The 24,201-nt window shown below is 40.8% G+C and overlaps 2 protein-coding genes and 1 long non-coding RNA gene across 12 annotated transcripts in view; 1 reads left to right on the top strand and 2 right to left on the bottom strand.

Moving 5' to 3' along the window:
- The window catches only part of LOC110984848 (uncharacterized), a 49,323-nt gene extending 35,809 nt beyond the window's left edge, over positions 1-13,514 (bottom strand). For 2 of the 10 annotated variants that reach the window (XM_087140658.1, XM_087140657.1), the window contains exons 1-5: positions 12,950-13,514; positions 6,847-7,090; positions 3,723-3,781; positions 1,631-1,750; positions 1,273-1,380 (exon numbers count right to left, since the gene is read on the bottom strand). In XM_087140658.1, coding sequence (XP_086996784.1) covers positions 1,273-1,380; positions 1,631-1,750; positions 3,723-3,781; positions 6,847-7,090; positions 12,950-13,157 — 739 coding nt within the window. In that variant the 5' untranslated portion in view covers positions 13,158-13,514. The remainder of the gene's footprint in view (positions 1-1,272; positions 1,381-1,630; positions 1,751-3,722; positions 3,782-6,846; positions 7,091-12,949) is intronic. The other 8 variants (XM_087140652.1, XM_087140661.1, XM_087140654.1 and 5 more) reach the window with 7 other exon arrangements.
- Positions 1,636-12,943, top strand: LOC147798223 (uncharacterized). The gene is made up of 3 exons (XR_015426297.1): positions 1,636-1,775; positions 3,962-4,338; positions 10,681-12,943. It is a non-coding gene; the product is annotated as an uncharacterized LOC147798223 (long non-coding RNA).
- A 5,404-nt stretch (positions 13,515-18,918) lies between the features above and the next one.
- LOC110984879 (uncharacterized) lies at positions 18,919-22,012 on the bottom strand. The gene is made up of 4 exons (XM_087140662.1): positions 21,499-22,012; positions 20,770-20,908; positions 20,296-20,437; positions 18,919-19,737 (listed from the first exon to the last, which is right to left on the bottom strand). Exons 1-4 carry the CDS (start codon positions 21,626-21,628, stop codon positions 19,636-19,638), a joined length of 513 nt encoding a protein of 170 aa, XP_086996788.1. The 5' UTR covers positions 21,629-22,012; the 3' UTR covers positions 18,919-19,635.
- Positions 22,013-24,201: the final 2,189 nt, after the last annotated feature.

Raw genomic sequence — 24,201 nt, 5'->3', positions numbered from 1 at the left:
CAGTGATGACCCCGTAGACACTACATTAAGAAACTCAAATGCCACACAAACGTACATAACTATTAAAAACTCATTGGGAGCAACTTTTATTGACTGGCTACTTGATCAATGCGTCCATTATTCAGATACTTTGTTTTCTATTCAATCAATCAAAAACCATGCAAAAATGAAGGCTCCAGCCCCTTTCAGAAATCACAACAGAATGAGCAACACCCTTACAAAAATGTCCCATGCAGATCCCATGGGCATTCCATGGGCTGCCCATGGGACCCCATGTGTATGCCATGGGACTGGCAAAAAAATAATGTTGGTTGAAGTGATCACCATGAGACATTTTGTGGATACCATGGGAACACCATGAGGCTTTTATGATCAGCATGGGAACACCATGGGGTTTTTATAATCAGCATGGGAAAATAATGTAATTTGTATGCGGACACCATGGAAATGCCACACAAACACTATTCACATTTTTGCAATTATCAAGAGAACACTTAGAGGCTTTGTTGTATTGTAAACCACATTAGCTGCTGCCATTAAAATGCATTGGCATGAACACAGTTTGGAATGGAATGTTGATTTGATGACTGCAACTTTGCCCGTCACCATGACATGCACAGGACACTCACCATGGGATGCATGGGACAATCGCCATGGGACAAATGGAGCAACCACCATGGGACAAATGGGGCAACCACCATGGGATGCATGGGAAAATCACCATGGGACACAAGGGTAAATCACCATGGGACAAATGGGGCAACTACCATGACACAAATGGGGCAACCACCATGGGACGCATGGGAAAATCACTATGGGACACAAGGGTAAATCACCATGGGACAAATGGGGCAACCACCATGGGACGCATGGGTAAATCACCGTTGGATGTGCGGGAAAATCACCATGGGATGTGACAATTAAATCACCATGGGAATATTTTGGGAGATTACATGGGGTTCTTGAAATACACATGGGCAAAATCCCATGGGTAAAAATCCCATGCTACATGGTGGCCAATTCACCATGTAATCCCATGGGAAATTTCCCCATGGGATACCCTCATGGGACATTTTTGTAAGGGCAATCTCTCAAACCACGTAAGTAATGACATCTGACGGATCTCTTTCCTGTAAAATGTGATCTATCAAAATTTTGGAGGCTCAAAGTCAGGAGGGTTTCTAAAGACTCAGTTAAAAAGTACACATGATTCTATTTAAAAAATATGTGCTATGCACAGCTGGATATTGGAGGTATTTGAAGATGACATACCTTCACACTGAGTGCCCTGAAAGCCAGCAGGACAGTCACAAAAGAATCCACCACTTGCACTTTGGAAACAATTTCCACCATTCTGACAAGGTGATGACTGGCAGGCATCTGGCATAATAGTCACATACAAAAATAATGATTAATAGTTAACTCAATACTCACAGCGAATCTTTAACATAATTGAAGATCACTTAAATGATTTCTTTGATATGCATGTACTGCACATTCATACCAGAAAGATCAAAGGTTAAAGTTTACACATGCTTGGCTAGTTGTAAACTTTCACTGAAAATCTTGCAGAAGTGAACCATGATTTGGTCTTGAGAAAGGTCTTCAGACTACTGAATTGTTACCCTACCTGTTGGCATGTCACAGTTGGTTCCACTGAAACCAGTGTTACATGTGCATGAATAGGAAGTACCATCTGTGCTGGAGCAGACTCCATTTTGACATGGGTTGCTTGAACAAGGTGGAGCCACTGTAATAAATGTAAAGGCAAATTGGTAAGTATCCTTAGACAACCAATGCACAGTACTATGTTAAAAGAGAATGGACTTACTAACAGACTGATTGCATGCTTTTGCCATGTCTTGTGCCAAAAAGACCCCCTTGGGATCAAAAATAAACTGCAGTATTTGGGGGAAACTGTTTCCCAAAGATTTCTCTTGCAAACTTGTTTGGTTTTCATTCCGTTTCTAAAGTGCTATACCAACAGAGGCCTGTCATAGTAGGGCCTATTGTACACACTATCTGGCCCAAACAAATTGCCGAGTTTGTTGTGCTGTGACATGTTAGTGGTGTAATGAAAGTCTGTCAGGCTGCTGTGGGGCAAGTCTCCCACCCTTCCCCTTCAAGGCTGTCCCCCCAGTTAAGTCGGGCTAGCCCAGGTGGGCTTCCTGACCGTACTACATGTATGTTACTCAGTTGTAATGCGATGAAGACTGGCTAACAGCCTGGGGTGGATTTGGATATTTTCATGCCCCTTTGGTAGGCACTTTGGTCACTTTCACCATCGGCACAAGGGGGGTTGAAATGGGGGAAAGATATCTTGAGTAACTTAAACCATAGCCTAATGCTCATGACATCTGAAAACCCAGTTACAAGCTCCCTGATATCATGACTGCGCATAAGCCTGAGGGCTTTGGTTACTCCATTTGAGCTAGGGACAGTGACTGAGAAGTGAGGGAAAGACAGGCCGCATCATGGCTAGGAGCATTAGGCCTAAGAGTTCCATATATGGATATCACTAATTTTCCCTTGCATTGGTTTATCAATAATAGCCATCAGATTTCTGAAAACAAACAACATGTCCTGGACAGTCAAATTTAGAAAGGAAAATATTGAAGCATTTCCTACTTTGAAGACACTTAGAATTCTCAGGCCAGTACCACAGCGTAGTTTGTGCACAGGGCCTAAAGTTGTGTCTGTGTATGGAACTCCTTCCAATTGCTAGTCTAAAGCCTACTTCTGGGGAATTATATATTTTGGGACCTCAGTTTTATGTCATTTTAATCTTGTAAAACTGGTCTGTCCCCAAAAGGCAAAGGTACTCTCTTTATTGCGCTGACCCTATTCTTGGGAAATATCGAATTGTAAATTGTGAGGAAATGTGGCTTTCTTACCGATAAACCAGCCATGCAAATTTGAATCCACCAGCATGTTTGCCCTGCTGATTTCTCTCAAAAGTCAAAACCCTGCCCTCTTTTCACAACATCCACCCTAGGGTTATTGAGCATGATGTCACAGTCGTTTACCAAGGTGAATCCAAAACTTAAAATAAATATATTAGCCTAGGTCTCCCTTTTATAATAGGAACGGGGTCCCCAAATGTACCACCCTCCCCCCACTTTTTTTTATCAGTTTCCTTGCCCTAGCATTTATAACTATGATAGTCATATAACAGCGGACACTGGTATCAATGATCCTATAGCACTGGCGCCATACTCATAGTCCAAATATTTAAAGGTGATTCGCAGATTAATAGGCCTACGAAGCGTACGCTTTGCTCAACATTCGGCTTCAACGAAACTGGCGTAAGAAAACATCTTCAAACATGGGGGGGAAAGAAGCATGTGTATAAAGTAAAGTAAAAACCCTGAAATGACTGCAACTTTTATACTCTCAGCAAAAATGTTTTACAATCTAAGTTTTTAAATCTGTCCGTGTGCCGCCTGTCATATTTTGGCCAAAATGCTGCGCGTGCTGCACATCCCGCGCGTATACCTTGTAACGATGCCTTTTACGCACTAGCGGTCGCAAGGACTGGCGTTTTGGAGATTTTGATTGGTTAATGAAAAGGGCAAAAACCCCACTCGTTTGCAGTTCAAGGGATGAAACCTCAGTAGATCACTTTTCCTCTTTTCTCCGTGGGCCTATAAACAAAACAAAATCACCGCGGCAGGTGAGGGCGACTCAAAGGTTTTATTTTATATATGAACATCATCACTAACCCGTGACTGTTGTCTCGATGTTTGTCCAAAATGTCGAAAAGTTTTGAACAACAGAAACCCTGCATGAAAATGGGAGGAAAAAATAAATGTAGTTATAATGGATAGGGGCAGGATCATTGAAATAGTTTACCTGCGTTGTAAAATCTATGAGAGCATCAAACTCCAAATTCGGCCTGATCAAGGGTCGTATAATATTTTTTTAATTATTATATTATTATTTATTTTGATATTTGTTACAGTGCAATGTGATCCAAGGCGCATGGATCGGTGGCGTAACGAAGGCATATTTTGTAGAGCACTTGGGGCCCACATTTTCCGGAGGAGACACTCAGTGGCCTTGGTCACGGTTGGAACACTGACCAGAGCGGACTATCAACATTTTTTTCCCTCTCTTATAATCTTCGCTGGGAGGGGAACACATAATGGCCCCGCATGGGCTGTAGCCGGGGGTCCATACCCTCTTTAGTTATGGTGCGGATACCATGACAGTTCACCCAGATTCAAATGTAGTGTGGGAGAAGTTATCGCATCGCATTCCCCCTACCACCACCACCATCACCATCAGATATCACCGCTGAAAAATGGCCGGACAAGTTCACGTACTACATAGTATACAGTGAGTGGACTTGCACTATTGTTTCAATTTTTGCAAAATGTGGTCAGTTCTCTGGGAGTGCCATACGACTCGTTGAGATCCTGATATATTTTTGCTGGGAATGACAAGAGTCACGGTGGTCAAGGGTCATGGTGTGGCTAGCCGCAGTTTTTTATCCAAATTTGATTGCTTAACTTCATCATTCTCGTGATTTTTATTGATCATCTGGTTATTTTAACCGTCATGGTTTAGTTTTCGGTGACTCGTGAACTTCTGATATTTTCAAGGAGAAATGAGTGTTTGTCAATCCCCTACACCTCAACAATTCAGCCAGACTAAGCCCTGCAGCTTCCAGCCTGGACTCATGTGGTATATTCAGGTGTACCTTTTATGGAGAAAGTATCTCTTCGTACCTATTTTATCCATTGTTGTTGATTTGAAATTTTTGATGTGTAGATTTTATTTACGCAAAACATGTGCCGCCATATCTTGCTTCAGGATTTTTGTATCGTCTCTGCAATAAATCCACCAGTCTTGCCGGGCAATATGAGTTCAGAAAAGAATTCAAAACCATTCTGGAATTACCTTGAAACTGAAGAAGGGAGGTGACTGGATAATCAACACTACACACTGCCAATGGTAGATTTGCATCGTCCACTACAGATAAAGCCCACTCTCTCTAAACGATCAGTTCTGTTCAGTTTTTACTGGCAAGGTCATTAGCAGTGTTCCTAGTAATAACTCTCGCTCTATATCATATATATGGATGCAGTCACAGGAAGAGTTTTACGAGACTGTGCTGAAAGTATTTCACCTGTTCTCACCAAGATTTTCAATAAATCTCTTATAACTGGCTCACTTCCTGAAGACTGGCTAAATGCAAATGTAACGCTACTTTAAAAAAAAAAAAAAGAAGATAGATCCAATCCAGCAAACTGCCGTCTTGTTTCCTCGACTTTGATTACATGCATATGCAAACTTCCTGAACGCATTATCCATCGTTATATAATCAATCATCTGGATCAGTTTAATATACGACGTGACAAGCAACATCGATCTAGCAACCACTGTGGACTCAAAAGGCCAGGCTATGGATTTCAGCAGGGTGTTTTATATAATGCCCCACTATCACCTGCTGCATAAACTCAACGCTGTTAGTATCGGAAATCATGTTCTTACCTGGATTGAGAATTTAACAAAACGTCATCAACGAGTCATTATCGAATGGGCCTCCTCTAGCTCTAATGAGGCAAAATTTACATCAGGATTGCCCCAAGGGTCAGTATTTGGCCCACTGTTGTTTTTGATATACATTAGCCTAATTATCTACCGGCTGGTATCAAGTCCAAAATTACGTTCTTTGCAGGCGACTGCATTTTATACCAAGAAAGTAAGTCTCAAGATGACCAAGCGACCCTCCAAGCAGATATTGGTCGCATCACAGCATGGGAGAAAAAAGTGGCAGAAGTCCTTCAACAAGTCAAAATACGATGAGAGTTACCCATGACTCCAGATTTCTGCTTACACTGTGGATGGTATCCCATTAGTAGAGGTTATAGCTGCCCATATCTCAGAGTTAAAATTTCTGGAGATCTTAATTAGCTGGGCATCTCATGATGTCAAGTCACCTGCCTATAAACCTTTAGTACGCCCTAGACTTGCATACTGCAGTGCAATCTGAAACTCTCATCACCAGACTCAAGCTAATGTAATTGAAAGGATCCAGAACACGACCGAAGGTTTTGTTACAAATGCTTATAGTCGTCAAAGAAGCACAACAAGCTCTTATTCGGGAGCTGGGATGGGACACTCCTCAAGACCGACGTACCAAATACAGACTCTAGAAAGCCATGGTCTAATTACCACCAAAACCACCTTGAAAATGCACAGGCTAGTGGCCTGAGGCATTGTCAAAGCATTGTCTTATTGCCATATAATATATGATATTAATTAGATTGATAAAACGTCATGAAGTCTCACAACCTGTTACGTGTAGTGAACTTGCTGGATGCGTGGATGACAACATCCCATGATAAATTATCTGGGGATGTCATTATCCAACTTTTACGATATCGCCAACCCGTGATAATGTATCTCAGGATGTCGACATCTTGCCTTTATTATGTCGTCTCCCGGAGAGTGAGAAAATATGTCAGGATCTCAACAAGTCAGATGGCACTTCCAAAGCTCCGAAGTAGTGTTAGGTTTATTTTATTGTTGCATTTCGTATCACATACTGACAATTTAAACCAACCACATGGGGGAGCGGGTTAGCGTAGCGGTTCTTTCCTCGCTTTGCACCAACGAGGCCCGGGTTCGAGTCCCGGCTTGGCCCAGGCCTTAAGTGCATTTGGTTTCCAGTCCATACTCGCTCTCGCAGGTTTTCTCCGGGCACTCCGGTTTCCTCCTGCCTCTAAAACAGGACCTTCTTCCTAACTCCGTAATGTGATGTTGATTAATAAAGTGTATGAATAAACATACAGTTATTGGCGCAAATAGCCTGAGTAGCTGAAAGCGGCCTATACTCACAAAAACCGGACGTCCCCGACTGACTGGGTAGGTGCGTTCCACGTAAAAAACACCGGTAGTGACTTGTCTATACCGTCGGTGTGAGTGACCGTCGATTGATCCCCGGCGCCGGAACATTCCACGTACTGGTAACCACCACCAGCCGGTAGCATCCAGGTGCCTACCCTTGTACCGTCGCTAGTCCGGCGGGCTTGCAAGATCAGGCCCCGGAAGGTGGTGGACGCCGGATTTGCATTGACGCGAACTGCACAATAAGTGTATAAATTCAAAACCCATCTTAATGAAGCATATTGGGTCTGTGAGCTTGGGCAAACATTAATCTTTCGTACTTTACACTCTTTGCAGCTCTGTATTAACTTGGATCAAGTGTGAAATCAGAAGTGCATCCATCAGACTATCTGCTCTTAAGTTAAAGTTAGTTTCATATTTGCGCGGCTACGCTACAAGCTAGGTTCTGCACTTTTGTCTATTGCAATTTTAACACGGAGTGGCCATCCCAGTTCATCGGAATACATCAAACACATATAAAAACTATAATTGTACGTGAAGTTACTGCAGTTTGTTTTTCAAATAGGTGCTCGATGATTAAGAAATCATGGTATCGGCTAAAGAAACAATCGACTGGAAATGATTAACGAATCGATGTAGAGGTACAACTGATGTCTTGCAAAACGTTTCATTAAACAAATTTCATTACTTTGGTGGATAAAAAACTTTCTTACATACAGGATGCATAATTTACAGAATTTTTTTACACGCGGTCACCTTATTGTGAGAGTTGAAAAAAATATTTGCTCCAAAGAATTCTAAAAATTATAAGGCAATTGAAGAGTCTTATTTGAGGCTCTGCGGTATGGTGCACAGGCAAGGGTTCTGTGAGTTGCATCATGGGGCCGGGAACCCTGTCTTTTAGGAAGAGGTGTCGGCTCGTATAAGAGCCGGTGACGAGTAATTTCTCGAAGTCTCGAATAGCGTGCTGTGTTTGTGTTTAGGAAAGACATTACATATGTTCCCATTATGTTGCCGCAAAGAACCCTTCCCTGATATTGAAAAGATCCCCCAAGAAAGATAAATACTTTCCTACATGACCTCTGCAAAAAATTAAGGCCGGCCTTTTTTTAACCGCTTTGCAGTTGAATAAAGTTCGTGAAAGAAAATCTTATCGAGTTTGGCAAACCAGACTTCATTTTGTGACGAAGCCCCGCACGCATGAGGTGCTGCTTTCAAAGGGTTCCGTCCCAGTGGCAGCCTTGGCTGCCTGCAGGGGTATGTTGTATCCTTGCTCCATTCAGAACCCGTAACCGTCTACACCCGAGTTGAAATTTGGCTTTGAAAACAACTTCACGGAAATGGTTCTAACTCTGTTGGATTGACGACTGTATTATTTCCATAACCTGGGACATGTTTTTCAACTTTAAGGGAACTCTGCCCTTTCCAAAATTTAAGAACACTTGTATGAAAAGAGAACTTAAACCAAAACGATAATGAGTTTTAATACTTCTCAAGCTCGATTAAAACTTAATTTTCCAGCATCTTAATTTTCAGAAGTGACTAATTTTCAGTACACCGGCAATACGGGCGATTCACAATCGTGCACCTCCAAGAGATTGCAACGCGTGCCAAACACGATACGCGAAATCTGTGTACCCAATGCAAGTTTGAAAAGGGTTGACAGATATCACGCCTTGTGATTGGCCAACATGTTGCAAACTCTTGAAGGCGCACCATTGTGAATCTACTGCATTAATCTGACACTTTGCCATCATGTTGCCTATTTATACATTTGATTTCTCATTAGTCAGCTCACTTATCAGTTAATTTCCCAATCATATACCGACTAAATCATCTTAATAACAATCATGTAATAATAGCAAGCATGGGGTTTATATCAGTGTTTGCACTCTGTATTACTGTGGCGCTTGAAGGTGTCAGTAGAAATAGGATATGGATTTCATCGGCAAAAACCTAATATAAGGGATTTTCCACAAGAATATTTTCAACACGCTTATGAAAATTTGAACTTTTCTTTAAAAAAGCAGTCTTCGAAAGTTGGTTGCCATCTACAACAAACCCCAAATGTTCCTTAAGTTAGCTTTTCAAAATTCCACTGGAATGTTAAGCTGCAAAGACCTCCAATAATTTCATTAAAAGACAAAAATCGAGGTGTTTCCTCGGCGAAATATCGTGAAATTCCCCTGCTTTCAGAGATGAGAACCTAGGCAAGAGGTTCCGTTTTCAAGGCTACGCCAGCGCTTATAATTACTAAGTGGGAGTTTGTCTATAGATTTACTACTGTCTTAAATATAATAACCATTAGACAAGTAAAAGCCTGTTTAATTAACGAAAAAATTCAAGAACAGAGTTCTGAGAGGTAATTTTTCCACGTATTTCTATCATGAAAATAACTTTAATTGAGCTAATGAAATTTTATTGACCGTGCTGATCACAGAAAAAAATACTTACAGCAGAAACGGGTATCGGCTAAAATGCCAGCACACAGCGGCTCTCTGCTAAGTCAATTTACTAAAAATCTATCGTGCTTTTTTTTTCTGTTTAGATGGTCTATGAAACTGTGCTTTAATCATCTTGAAATGGTAGGCCTACAACACCTGATTATACAACCATTGTTGCTGAGGTTGACGGATGCACCTGCTCTAATTGATTGAACCTCCCAGTGCAGGTGTAACAGGTTACCATTGCTTATTAACATAGGCAACAATGCCGCTTAGACTGCTCTACTGGTTTACCGGTATGCTGCTATACTATGGAATATCTGCCGTCGCCCGTCGTGCGTCGCCCGTCGTCCGTCGTTTTTTTTGTCACGATTGCGCAGTGGTATTTTTAACTTTGACCCTTGATCGTTTTACATGTACATGTCCTTGTTTGATCGATCCACCATGCCTGACTCTTATTTTAGCAACAGAACTAGAAGATGTACATGTATTTGTTTTTGCAGTTGCGCCGAACTCCACTTGAAAGAAGAAATAATATCCTGTTAGGGTAGATTGTTTTTCTCGATAACTTAGTTACTCTAGACGTGACTTTACTCATTAACGGCCTGACTTTAGGTCTATAGCCTATGTAATATTTCTGTCTGTCCCTGCACGATATCCCACAGAACGGAATGTAAATAATAAATTATTTACAATGTTTGATTCCTTAATAGTTTTCATAAGAGACGAACTGATTCAACATTATTTTGAGGGCGGGTATACCTATGATGGAATCTGCTGTATACTCCAAATTAGTTGCAGGTAGGCTCACAGAAGTCTAATAAACAGTAACGTTACTTGTTAGCCCCATAAATAATGCTGATATGCTGCTGACAATCTGTTCTCATTGGTCTATCCACCATGGCATACACACCCACAAAAACCAACACGTCATATTTTCTGAAACTTAAACCAAGTGGTAATTGCCCCCTGAGCTGACAATACATTTAATAAACAAATTTATTATCCACAGCGTGTCTAGTATTTCTGTTTTTCAAGGTGAAATTGTGAGGACAAAATGGAATATCTGTATCGGTTGGCAGATTTCTTTCTAGAATTTGATGAAAACAAGTCGGCACGTTTTTACAGTATGCAGATTAGAATTAGACTGTGGATAAGTTGGCCTGAACATTTTCGCTGAAAATGTGTTTCCCCAAAAAACACTTGGTTGAATTCTCCGAGGCGACATTTTCTTGTCAAGGGGCAGAGGTAGTCTAGCATTATTGGCATTAATTATGGGACTAGTACTGCAGGTGGGATTTGTACTTGCCTTATTGGGAAAAGATCCTTCGAAGTGAATGGAATCATCACATTGTCATTTGTTAAACCCCGGCTTTTGCAGGTCCTATGCAACCTATTTGATGGGCGACGCACGACGGGCGACGCACGACGGAAAATGGCGTGTTTGGAACTGGTAAATGGCAGAATTGGGACACAACAAAAAGCAAAATGCGACGGACGACGGGCGACGGCAGACATAGAATTCCATACTACACAGAAATGGTGCTATAGCGGCAATGTTTTCCAAATGACGAATCGTCGTTTGAGGTGATCACCGGGTAAGGGAACAGCGTGGGTGTGAAATAAATTTGTTTGCATAATGGAAACTGCAAACCCTCTTTGGTTTTATATAAAAAGTATCTAATCTTTTTCAAAGCGCCGGCTCATCTAAACATAAAAATGGATTGAAACTTCGATGAGATTAAAATCGAGAGTGTTTCAATTACGATGATATTAGGTCAATTTTGGGAGGTAATAAACATATTTTTGAAGATCCTATACGAATGCTTATCCAGCTGCCCGTTCTTGATGTTCAGTGTGTGTCTGTAAGTTACGCCATTTTCGGGAAAATTCTTTGAGTTTGAACAAGTATATCAAAACAGAACAGAGCTGAGCTATTACTAATTATAATTTTCTTTTCATAAAATAGCAAGATTTTATACAGAAAAGTAATAAATTTACGAAAATGTTTTAAGAATGAAACTATTTTGTTCTTCAATAACAATCCAATAAGACCTGCCAGCATGCATTTCACCTATTGCACCATTTTGCGGCATAAAAGCAGGTTATTTGGTTGTAATTTTGTATTAACTTCACGTATCTATTACATGCCGCGATCATTACGTATCATGAGTGCTTTTTAATTCATCATATAGGCAGCTCTTTGCTTTAAATTATATAATGCCAATAAGCTGACGTAGATTTCCATTATCCACAAATTACCGACATTAATACGAACCGTGCTCGCCTTGCTGCGCGTGGCAACGCAATGGCGCATGTTGGCACAGACAAAATCAGCGGTTTGAGTTGGCTCATCGCGACAGTGAGTTTGCGGCCGAATGATATGGACTGTTCACACACTCATGCACCAAGATATTAATTAACTTTACTGATGCATCGAGCGCACAGATGTTCATTAACGTATGAATTCTGTACCGACGCATCAAGGAGTTTGAGCTGCACCTGTTGATTATATTAATATATTAAGACAGTTTCGTGTTCAACTTGAACCCGTTAAAGCCTGAACAAAAAATCAAAAGACAATCCGTCCCTCTGAGGAATCGCGAACTTGCCCCGCCCCTCCGTAGACCTACAGCCGGTGTCCGGTTGTGTTGATGCACAACTAATATCAGAGGTTGGTCGGCTTACGTCAAGAAATGCCATGGAAATTTGAAAACATGCTTCCTTTCTGTTTTAAAGTTGTGTCAATAGCACAAAAGAGATCCAAATCGCAAAATATATACATGGCAGTTTAATGAATGTGGGAAGTCATTTTCCTTGGTATTCTCACAAATGAAAATTCAAATAATGAAACGGAATGACAATCATGGCAATAAAGATCTCTTCTTTGAAAGGTGGAGGTTGATTGGATCTTATCATCATTAACATTTGGTAAATCAAAAGATGTAAGAATTCGATCGTGGGCGAGTTTTCTCAGGATTTTGAAAAAAAAATCAGTTTTAATACGTACGTATATATAAGGAAGTAGCGCTTACTGAATTGATGAAGATCTCAAGAAAAGCCGCCACACATGGAATTGTCTATTATTGTTCAATTTAAAAATGACTGCATAATTCTTGGCATTACGTGAGCATCAGATTCCGGGGGTGACATGACAGACATAAGTCTCGGTTATGTTTAATTTTCTTTGCTTCCAGTTTATTGTTCTTTTTTAATTACTCTTTATTGCCTGTTTATTTACGCTTGCACAGCCCGTGCAGAGATAACTTAAAGAAAACATTAGCCATCAAATTTACCAGTGTTTGTGGAATCGTTTTAAAAATTCTGTCCTATTTCATATGTATTTTTCAAGGTGTGATTAAACAGTTTGTGCAAGGAAAGTTATAGATTGGAGGACTCTCTTTTGAAAATGGCATGGTCTTTCTGAGCCCTGAAGCTATTTATTTCATTGGGCTCTTTAAACGATTTGGTAACGGAATTGATATACTCCCTCTTCAAATCGTCCTCTAAATAAACAGGAAATGAACAATCAAATTCTCCCTCCAGATCATATGAAACGACTTTACACGCTGTTCTCATAAATTCATTGAAACTACAAGATGAAAGATTTGCCTAGTTTAAAATAGAAAACAGTATCTTGATGCACTAACCTGTAACAGTTCCTCCGACAGTATAAGTACTTCCCGATATCGCCTCCAACAGGTAGGGGCTGGTCCCCGTCTGCGGTGACGGACCATGCCCTGGTGTAAGAGAGGTGCAAGCTTCCAATGGCGCCCCGGCAGACCGGCACAAACCGACCGGCAGTAGAGCCACTGAGAGTAGGCACAGGAATAGTCCTGAGCCGGTCTTAAAATCCATGGTGACTCGCCAACTCACCAGGCTTTCGTTGGTAAGTCGAACCGTAGGAATTATTAGAGGCGATGATCTTGTGGGTTGTCGCTTTTAATCCTATACGATCGAGGAACAAATTCATTCACATCGACGATTGTTTCTGCGGGACTGCCGTGAGTGTGTGCGGTAGAGGCATACAATTTTTTTTCAACTGGATTCTTTTCCTTTGACTGCGATCATAAAATATACAAAATACCACAGGGAGGCTGTTCACAGTTATGCAAACGAGGTCTGCTGTATAGTTCCTTCTTTCAAACGTCGGGTCTGTTATTGTTACTCTGGTTGGGTACAAAAGATTCCCCTCTGGCCTTGTACCTTCACGAAAGAGCAGCTTTTCTTTGATATTTCAGTTTTATTTGGCCATAGCCTGGTATGAGCTCCGTTTTGAAACGCAAAGCAGTAAATTTCTGATGATTGGAGGTACCGCAGGCTAATTATGTATGCCACACATAGAACTGTCCCAATAGTAGTGCTGTGCGGCTATACGGGAATAGGTGTTAAATCATGATCGCAAACGAACTGCGCGGCCAACACGCGCCGATGATTTTAAAAAGAAGCAATGAATTTCAACTGCAGTGAGCAAAATACCACGGGGTTAGTTTCATCCGGGCCTCTACTCTTTTGGTGTATTGTGATATAAATTGACCAAAGTTTTTGAGTCGCTGCACTGTTCACGTTAAACATGTTACCTTAAATGCAGTTATTTGCAATGGAAGTCTGTCAGTTTCTGCAGTTTACTGAAACATTTATCAGATCACCCTGATGCTCCCCTCCGATGAACCGTGATATCCAGAACTTAAGCTTCATAGATACGCCAAAGTTTTCAACTCAAACTTTTGCATTCGATTTCCCAAGTGAAATGATGCTAGAAAATGTAAATAAAACTACCGAAACAATTGGCAACAAATGGGGACACAAAGCCCTCTACCGATCAAGAAGCCTTTACATTGTTAAAGGCTAAATGCAGGTTTTAACTTTCGGGGGCGAATTCGACCCAAGAAGGTCATTCTTTGTGGCTGTCTCGCCGATTGGCGACTTTTTGTTCCTTGAAGGGTTTCAGGGAGTTCCTTCAGTTAAAAAAAAAAAGGAAGCGTCCTTGCAGGTACAGGTCGGGGTTAAGTGGTTCATTGTTAAAAGTTTGAGACTTCAAAATAAAGATGGGCCTTTACTGATAGGCTATCCTTGTCAGATTTGGCTGGGTCCGGATTAGGTATTGTGCTGCGGCTTCGGCTTTTGCCGTTGGAGCAATAGCCGTAGTCGTGTGGCTTTTGGAAGTCTCATACGAAGAGTACACCTTAGACTCGTGCGAGTATACTTCACGAGAGGTTAAGTCTGTTCAAGCATAATGCATGTACTCCTCGAAGTTGAATTATGCCCAAGGCAAGTTTTTATCACAAATATGTTGTCTTGAGAATAAAAATGAAAACAATAAACAGACTAAAATAAAATTATTGTAGCTCGTCCTTTCATAAGAACACCCCCTTCTCATTAACTTGCAATATTAGCTTAATTATTATTCATGGTATATCGAGGTTGTAGTGATACTGCCTGACACCACACACAGTGTTGATTTAACACCAGGTTTTTTAGAATGTATCTATATCCGCTATAGTTTGTTTCGAATGAAAATATCATATTTTGCAACTGTCGAGGTATGTATAAAGTTTGACTCAATTCCAGAAATCATACATAACCTAATACCTTTAATAGGAACATAGGGCCTACTGTTTCTCTTAATGAACTATATTTGACCAAAATACGTCTTCGATCCGTGTACGTTTCGTTTTTCTATTTGAAAACGAAGATCTCTTTGAAACGAGAAATGAAAATAAAAAATGAGTCATTCTTCACTTTTCGATTTAAAAACAGCAAATTGAAAACATAGAAATAAGTCCTTTCTCGTCTTCCATTTAAAATTGAAAATGACAATCGCGTTCTATTTTCAAATAACATCATGATAAACTGATCTACTTTTTTGGAGAATGAAAAACAGCTCCATTTTTCATTTTGTAATGTAAGAAACATCTATCATGACTGAACTAGGAATACAGGGATTAGTTGCTTCTACAGTAAATGATGGATCAACCCAAATTTCTCGCATTCTCAAACGCAACTTTTCTTTTGGGAAGTGCTCAGAGACGTCCGTGACGCCTCCTCGAATTATGTGTGCAGTCCAATGAAATTGCAATTAAAGTAAAATTTTAAAACATTTTCGTGTTTCTTTTTCAACATGAAAATCAAGAAACAACTTCTACTTTTTTTCCTCTTTTTCGTTTCAAATCGAAAAAAAAAACCAGAAAACGACATGGTTTTGATTGTTTGATATTCGTTTCCCAATCAAAAAATGAATGAACGGACCCTTCCACTTCATTTACTTTCACTTGAAAGCTCACTTTCAAGCTCTCTCGCTGAAAGCCAAGGTAACAATGTACAGGTATTAGCCCACGTTCCACCCTCAATGGAAACAGAATAGGCCTATGAGTAACAGAACAGTTGCAAGTTTCATTTCAGAAAAGGTAGGCGGTTCGGGTTGACACCCATTCGTCAGTTGCTGTCACCAACCTTCGCTGGTTCCCGCCCAAATTTGGTATGATTGTGAAAACATGGATAATATACTGATTTATCCATCACGCATAGGCCTACGCCCACAGCCCCGGCCGAGTGTGCTGCTTGCAACAGATTTTGAGGGTGAGGGTTTTAACAACTCCTTATGCGCATGGAACGTGAACTATATCCATGCATGTTGACAGTACTTTGCCATCTCCTTCTCAATGCTATGTTTTTTTGGGAGGGGATTACAAGAGACCAACTGTCAACAGTAATGAATTAGATACCAGTTGGAAAACCCCTGTCGATATTTATGAATTAAATCCCAACATTCCGCCGAAGTTTCAGTCAGCTGCAGCCGAGATGAAATTAGACCTACGTGGAGACACTAATTAATAGGCTTACTTGAAAACCATAATGAAAGGAACCAAAACCCTTCATATTGTCATTATTGTTTTCTTCCAAACACAAGAGTCACACTGGTTGCTGTTTACATAATATCTTAAATTTGATAATCCAAATGCTAATGTTAAGAGCTCTACAGACCTGATAGGAAGTCAGCTATAGTAAAATAATGCAGGCCTATACATAAAACCTAAGCCCAAAGTACACACATCTCATATACATGACAGTCAAGATTAGTGCCCCCAAATTTCGTAATTTGATTTCGGGGTATAAATCCGGCAGGACGGGACTGCTCTTCACAAACTATAACAAACTGTATAGTTTCTGTATACGTTCGATTACTAGACCAGATTTGACCAGTTCGCCCCAATATGCTCACTCGAAGGGGAAAATCTATACTTGGAGATTTATGCAACAAAAATAACACCTGACTTCTTACTAAAATCAAAGCCTTATTTTACCGTCTGGTAAACGAGACAACTGAAACTCGGCCAAGACTACACTGTACTCATCCGTGAGGCGCCTTCTTGCGCTCAGTATGTCAGTATTCAGGCAAAAACAAGCCGGCCGCATGAGATGGCGTGGTTGACTCCATAAAGTGACTGCCAGAGTCTTAGATAAATTCGAAGCCGCAACATAAGTAACAACTCTGGGAACAACCACGGTCATGTGTAGTACAGTCTGGAAACAATGAATAACCCAGCTCTTAGAGTAATATTGATTCACATCTTCTCAACCGTTCGTGGTATTAATTTCGTTCTTTCAGCGTATATAAGATTGATTCATATGCTTTAACATGATTCAAACTTATATTGTTAAAATCCAAACTGAGTCCGTCAAATTTGACTGGAACGTAGGTACCACGTCGAAGTTCATTGTGCGAGTCTAATTTTTTTCTCGATTTTGAACGCTCTTGGGAGATTTGAACATCCAGAAGTCTACAGCCAACTTGGCTAATCTTTTTGTCCTCACGCTAAAATAAGGAGTAAACCCTAAGGAATCTTTTGATATAAACTTTATGCCAGTTGGACGAAATTTACCATCGTCAAAAAGACCATAAAGGAAAAGGTTCAAACAGCGATGCAGTGGATTCTCCATTAAAACCGACGGTCGACGCCCTTGCTGCTCAACGTGGGTTTTCTCCGCGGTATTTGTCAGACAGGTTTACCCACTCAGATTTCGTTGCAAAAGTATTTATTATATATGGTTAGAAAGCTTAGGTATTGGTAATTCTTGTCATGTATATTTTATGACGAAGTACAATAAGAAAGAGCTGTAATGATAAGAATTGTGTAAAAAGTGGCATTTCAAGCCTCTATAGTATGACCAGTACACGTTGGTGTGCCAGACTTGCCGGACGCTGTTTTCAAAGTAGGTAAATGTATGTGTGCCTAAGTGCAAGTATTTTGTGGGATATTTTCGAAATTGTTGGAAGGAACTGCGAACCCCCCCCAAAAAAAAGGGGGAAAAGAAAAAAAACACATATAAATTCAAAAACAAACAAGAGAAGCAAACCCAGGCCCTTAAATGTATGTGTATGCTCATGTGTTATGTGCTCACACTCAGAGAGTTTGTATCACGCACCCCTGTTTATAAAGTGGACTTGTTCCACTGCGGTGAAGTCAAGGTACGTCGTCAAGATTTATTGTTCAACTGCAGTGGGGATATGGCACGGACGTGTATAATAAAATCTGGACTCGCAATGCCCTTAATCAGCTTATAGAGTCATTGAATCCACTCGCAGCCATTTTACCGAGCCGAATACAAAGCTTTCCTGGTAATGCCCGCCTTTGTTCTTCCTGACGTCAATAGTGGGGAGCCACGCCTTTGTATTCAGCTCGGTAAAATGGCCGCTGGTTGGCTTCTTTTTCATACAAAGGCGTTGCAAGTCCAGGTTTTTTTATATACGTCCGTGGGACATGGAGAGAAAACCCAGGCGGCCGCCAAAAACAAGATTTTTTTTCTCCATCGCCTATTACAACGGGTAGAGCTCAAGGCCTATTACAGAGGCGCTATGACCTCATCCGATCCCGCATCCTTTGTCCGCGTCTTGCTAGTACCACAAGCGCGTTTTGCTAGACCGAGCCAGTCACAGTGTTCCACTGGAGCATGACTCATCAACAGTTGGCCCAACCCAATTGGCAAACTGAGTGAATTGCACTCTCTGCCTGAGAAGTTTACAAAAACAACTTTCAATTGAATTGCCATTTTCGTGCAGGCACACTCTCATCCGTCATGCAGCGTGGCATCAGTTTCCTATCCCCACACCAGCTTGGAGGGTTCTGTCACAGAATAGGGCATAGGTAGAGCGCCCCCTATGGAATATCATATTGGCGCTGTAAATATTATACTCCCAGCTTCCTTTTACTTCAACACAACCTGGTGAACAGACGCAGGAAAATCCCTGGTGACGCAAATATCCGTTACAATGGCATTTAAGATGGCATTTAAAAAGGTGGCAATAAAAAATGTTCATTAAATTTTTTTATTACTACGTTCTCTTTAACAGAAAATAAACACGCTAAAACAAATGCTAGTGTTCGCTGAAAGTTATGATAAAATTACACAAGAAAATGACTTCGTTGTAAAGAAGTCAGTGAAGGCCATGTTTCAATCTGCCAACGGATGCAGATGCAGAATGGACCAAAAAGCATACATGTGAAATGTATGGTGTTCTAAAGTGGACAGGCAAACGTCGTGTGTGTGAGTTTAAACGTCGTGTTTGTGAGTGGTCGGGCCAATTTTATGGATTTTTAGCATGACTTTTTCCCTTGATAAAAACAGGATTACCAACCAAAACCCATTTAATTTTTTTAAAGCAATCATCAGCTGAACACCACTCACAAGCAATATACAACATATGTACATTTTGGTTGGTATTCCTGTTTTTATCAAGGAAAAAAAATCATGCTAATGATCTGTGAAACTGGCCCTGACCACTCACAAACAGGACGTTCAAAGTCACTAACACGACGTTCGAACTCGCAAACACGATCGTTTGAACTCACACGCACGACGTTTGCATGTCCGCTTCTACACCATAGGAAAGGCGCCTAAACTGTAATGTTTGCTTTATGTACTTTCTGAGGTATGCAGAACCCAGCACGGAGAAGCACGCAAAGCTACTATTGGCAACAACTATCATACAAAGCACTGATGCTTGAAGCATGGGTGAATGATGAATACGCTTTCGACTGACGAATCTTGGCGATTTTGCCAATCCGACAAGTTAAAAAGAGCCCTTCCTACGTGATCTAACTTCAAGTTACGTGTGTGGACAATATCCTGGCCCGTGTTTGGATTGAACAGGCGTCGATCTATGTAGTCCTTGTAAGCACTAACTAAATTCACCCCGGCGCGTGGGATGGCCTTTCTTGACCCACGTGTACCTCCTTTTGTTGAAAAGCTATCGTCGCCCATGACTGAATCTGGCTGGCGTGTGATATACTGATTTCAGCTGTGTTACTGAAACCCAGACCCGTTTGCGTAACACCTACAACACTCCTCCGTGTTTCGTCTTATAGGCAGAACAGTCGTATTTCTGATCTCCGTGAGATGCAAGCCACATTGACGAGAGATCCAAATTAAATACTACCTGTGGATGCCAACCAAATACGGAAATATTGCACACACTATTGCTAATGATATACGAGATAATAAGACGACATTTCGGTGCAGCTTACCTTAACCCACAAATGGTTCTTTCAATTGTCCCGTCCACTGCTTTTATATCTTGTATGAGAACCTTGTGTAGTCCCCACAAGGTTAACATAACCTAAGTTTTGTGGACCCGTACTAACGTTTGTGATCAGGTCTCCACGAGCAATGGCCCTTTAAAAATTTTGTGTCCATGAAGGCAATCTACGATTTAAAAAAAATGCAGTTCATTGTTTTTGTCCAAAAAAGAATCCTCAATCCCCTCAAAGAAAACTGGTAATTTCGTTTCGTAGGAGGAAGTGTTTTCAGTTCCTTAAAAAATGTCCTTATATTATCAGGAGACAGCTTGCTCCCCCGCTGAAGACGCCACTATACCCACAAGGTATTATGCTAAAGAAACACTGTTATAATCTTTTATAATCACTGTTATAGTCTTTGAGTTCTACCGCTGATCAAGCGGCACAAGTTCGACTGTATTTTGCAGATCGCTCGTCACCTTGTCGCCTATACCAATCTTAGCCGTTGGTTTGGGGCCGTTGACGGTGCTGTCGCTTTCTTGTGTTTCGGTGACGATCCGACTCAGACCCATACCTCTGACAGCATCACCATGGATGGATGAGCTCACCGCTGATGCTGACCTGTAGGGTTGAAAAGCGAGAGAGTAAAAGTGTGAACGCTACAATATCTGACAGACCGACCAGCCACTACAGCATCAACAGCGATAGCAAATCCACCTTTATTTCTCAGTCTGTTAAAACTGTTCATTATGCAATATCATAACACTAATCCAATTTGCAATGCCAGGTTATTCCAAAACATGGCCCTTACTATAGATAATGTAAAACAGGAAACAAAAACAAACGTAAGTGGCATCTAAACTTGCCAAAATTTGTTTAACCAGAATAACATTTATGAGAACGTTACAAACGTAGTAATCGTGTAGGGGTTTTGTATAAACTCAGGTTCTCACGTGAAGCTCGTCTTGGCGGCTCTCTTCTTGCAGACGAGAATACAAACGAGAACGACAATACACACGCACGTGATGGCAAGCGAGGATGAGATGCCGATTATTATCCACAGGAGCACATCCTTTGACAGGCCGAGAATACCTAAAAAAAAATCAAACATGGCTCGAATCAGGGTGTTAAAAATCAGGCTGGTGCTGCTGTGAGCAAGCGGCATGGGTGTGTTTAATACATCGTGTAGAATTACACAGTCGCGTATAAGTACGGCGGAGGGGGGGGGAGACTGGGAGACGTCCACCCCCCGTGGATGTTGTTTCTACCCGCAGTGCAGTATACACCCGGACTAATTCAAATCTTGAAATGAGTAGAAAATATACAAGCAGCTGCACTTAATGTGTTTGAAATATATGGACCCAATTTTGTAATGTGAAAAACGGTATACAATGCCCACAAGGGGAAAGTCACTTTCTATGGGGTGTCTTTAACATTTTCATATAAGGACCTTTTAGGGTAGACCTTTCGCTGTTAGTGACCTGAATGCCGCCGTGGTCGATCACAATAATTCGCAATTTGTCTCTGTAAACTGGAACAAAAAGCTCAGTGCAGTCGAGTGTCAGTTGGACAGACAACCAGACATAATTTACTCATTCCGCAGTAGGCCTAGTGGCTGAATAAGTTGAGGGAATTTCAGGCTACATACTGCAAACGGAAAGGTATATGATATGTCATCTTACCCGCAGACTCTGTCGGACCAGCCGCCGTTTGTGCTTGACACACTGTCACCGAGTGGTACGCCACCAGAAGTAGCGGCACAACCGGCTTCGTAATCAATTCAACGGCGGATATATCGAGCGAGCGTAGCATTATTTTGTCGTTTCCTTCCCTTGATGTTTAGGAAATTCTGGCACTAAAAGCTCATGCTGGATGGAATTCGGCAGCTTCTACGAATACTTATCTGTCTGCTGGTTTCACTTCTTTGTATGCCATTTTTTACTGCTCCGCGTTATTTCTCTTCTCTGACAATCTGTCTACCATTCCAACTCCATAGCGTTTGCACACGCCTCAGTCAACAAGCAATATGCCCATGTAAATACAGGGAATAATAGCCCATTACCATTGAATGTGCTCTGACGAAATATCCTGTTGTTGCTAATAAAAAATGGTTCGACGGTAAATATGCCTCCTCATTCCGGCTTGTTGTCACAGGGACGGACCAAAGTTCAATGACAACCCTAAAAGTTTTTATAGAGGGACCGAAAACCACACGAGTTGTGACTTTTCTGCTGAAGGCCAAACACTTCCGACTTGATCGATCAGGTTACAGTGATGCGCAGAGAAAATGTCCCCGCATACATTTATTTCAATCCATTATAGAAAAAAAAAAACAATCAATTAACAGACAGGGTGGATGAACCACGTAAAACTCACGCCAGCTGATTTACCTTCTTCCAACCCCATTCCTCAGCTTCTTATATCTTGTCGCAGGAAGTTAATGTCCGTTGACTAATACGCTCTTGCCACGGCGTATTGATATCCCACCACGGCGAATATCTCAACGATCTCATAAGACCTTAGCAATTAATTTTGGCCTGCAATCGTTCTCAAAGTGTCCTGAGGGCGGGATGCAGTGAGATTGGTTTTAGATTGGTTTAGGCTCTTTTGAAATTAGGAGATTTTGCTTTCCAATAAAGCTTTGTTTTCCAACAAAGAAAGTCTTACTTTCGGCGTGAATTCCCAGCGTTCGGACGAGTATAGACAACTTTTTAATTCCCTCCACTTTTTTCAAGTGCTAAACAGAAGCATGCGGAATTGGAGGTTCTATTTGAAAGTTTCAAAAATTCAATAAGGAGCACAAATATTAAAATAATAATAAAGATAATAATAGAAGGCCGAATTTCTGGCATATTTCATTCCCTTCCTTAAAAAGTATGCAGCCCCAAAATGAAGTCTTACCCCTTAGAAAGGCTATAACAGATTTTATGAAAAACATTTCAACCCCCCCCAAAAAAAATGGTTTGACCCCTCAAAAATGTGGTTCTGGATCCGTCCTGGGAATGAAGTAGTCTTTGTTTAATCGAGTTAAGGAATATTTCGATCAAATTCATGGGATGCTGTATAGCCTTGCATAAATGTTGTTAAAACGAATCATTGCAAGATGAGAAATAAATTATTGGTTTATCACCTAATCTAAAAGTCTAGAATTAAACCGACTGTTTCTGAAAGATGAAAAATATGAATACATTCTGCTTCTCATAAGTACATTATATACAGGCCTGATTTTTTAAATTTCTTGCATAAAGTGGAAAGTAGGCCCGCACAATTTCATTTGCCAGTGTATAAACCTTAGGTTTCTTCCAGATGTTGCCACAAGATTGTCGAAAAATCTGGACACACAAATAGGTATGAAAAATGACATAATTTTGCATATTCTCATTTAAGGTTAGAGACGTATTTTAATGAGCGACCTACATGTACTAAACACACAGAAATAACGTAAACATATTTAAATCATGAAACAAGTTATGTAGGACAACTTTGAAAAATATTCAAAATAGAAATATTAAAATATATTTAAAACATGAATGAAAAAAAATTAAACATCAACATAACATGCAGTCATGTGACAATTCAAATGAAATTTATTTGAAGCATTGTATCTTGAATCACGGAATTCATGTAGGCCATACGTTTGGCAATTGCGAAAGAAAATCTGGTAAAATGCCTGAAGTTGTTTAAACCGTTCAAAGTGCAAAAAATGGGCTACCAAAGACGAAATTAAACAGGGGGATATAAAAGGTCATGCCTTTTCGGGGAAGACGAAGTTGGAGTTTGAAGTTAACCGTGAATTTGAAAGAAATAAAAGGTTGAAAAGTAAGCGGGAAAAATCCATAATCTGCCTTAAGTAGAAGCGATGCGATTGTAAAGCGAGTACCTGTAGTGGCTTGAGAACCAGCGAAGGGCAATTCCTAAGGGTCCAGCAGACCAAATAAGTTGCCATAGACAAGAGTGATAAATATCCCCAATTAAAAAAAATCAGGAGAAATACTCACAAGTTTCACAGGTGATCAAGACACATATCAATCAAACCTCACTTCCTCATCTTCCATTTTCCTTTCAAGTTAGTGGCTTAAACGATCACTTTTGAAGATATTTCTCTTAAGAGAAAATCACCCCTCAAAACAGTCAGGAGGCCCATTGCCATTTTGGAAATTGATGCCTACACTTCAAGGCAAAATAAAGCAATTTGGAGGGCCACGTTTGGTCCGATACTTCAGAAATACACACTGAAAGTCCTGCCCCTGGATTTCATCCACCTTTCTAACAAACTGCCCAGTCCACGTGCCACAAATGCTCTAATGGCAGAGAATCTCACAGCTACAAATCGTGATTCAGTCTGCGCAGGCAAATTTGGACCGATTTACTACCCTGCAACACAG

The sequence above is a fragment of the Acanthaster planci genome, linkage group LG09 (genome assembly GCF_054643075.1).
Source record: "Acanthaster planci isolate LZ-2023a linkage group LG09, COTS_SCS, whole genome shotgun sequence".
In the NCBI taxonomy this organism is placed as follows: Eukaryota; Metazoa; Echinodermata; class Asteroidea; order Valvatida; family Acanthasteridae; genus Acanthaster; species Acanthaster planci.
Note: the sequence above shows the minus strand (reverse complement) of the source record. Positions and strands in the feature narration are given on the sequence as shown.

Excerpts from the sequence above, each read along its gene's own strand:
- LOC110984879 (XM_087140662.1), bottom strand. The coding sequence starts at position 21,628 with ATGCTACGCTCGCTCGATATATCCGCCGTTGAATTGATTACGAAGCCG. Across the intron at positions 20,909-21,498 it reads TGGTCCGACAGAGTCTGCGG|GTATTCTCGGCCTGTCAAAG; the intron begins GTAAGATGACAT and ends ATTTTTTTTTAG. Across the intron at positions 20,438-20,769 it reads GCCGCCAAGACGAGCTTCAC|GTCAGCATCAGCGGTGAGCT; the intron begins GTGAGAACCTGA and ends TCAACCCTACAG.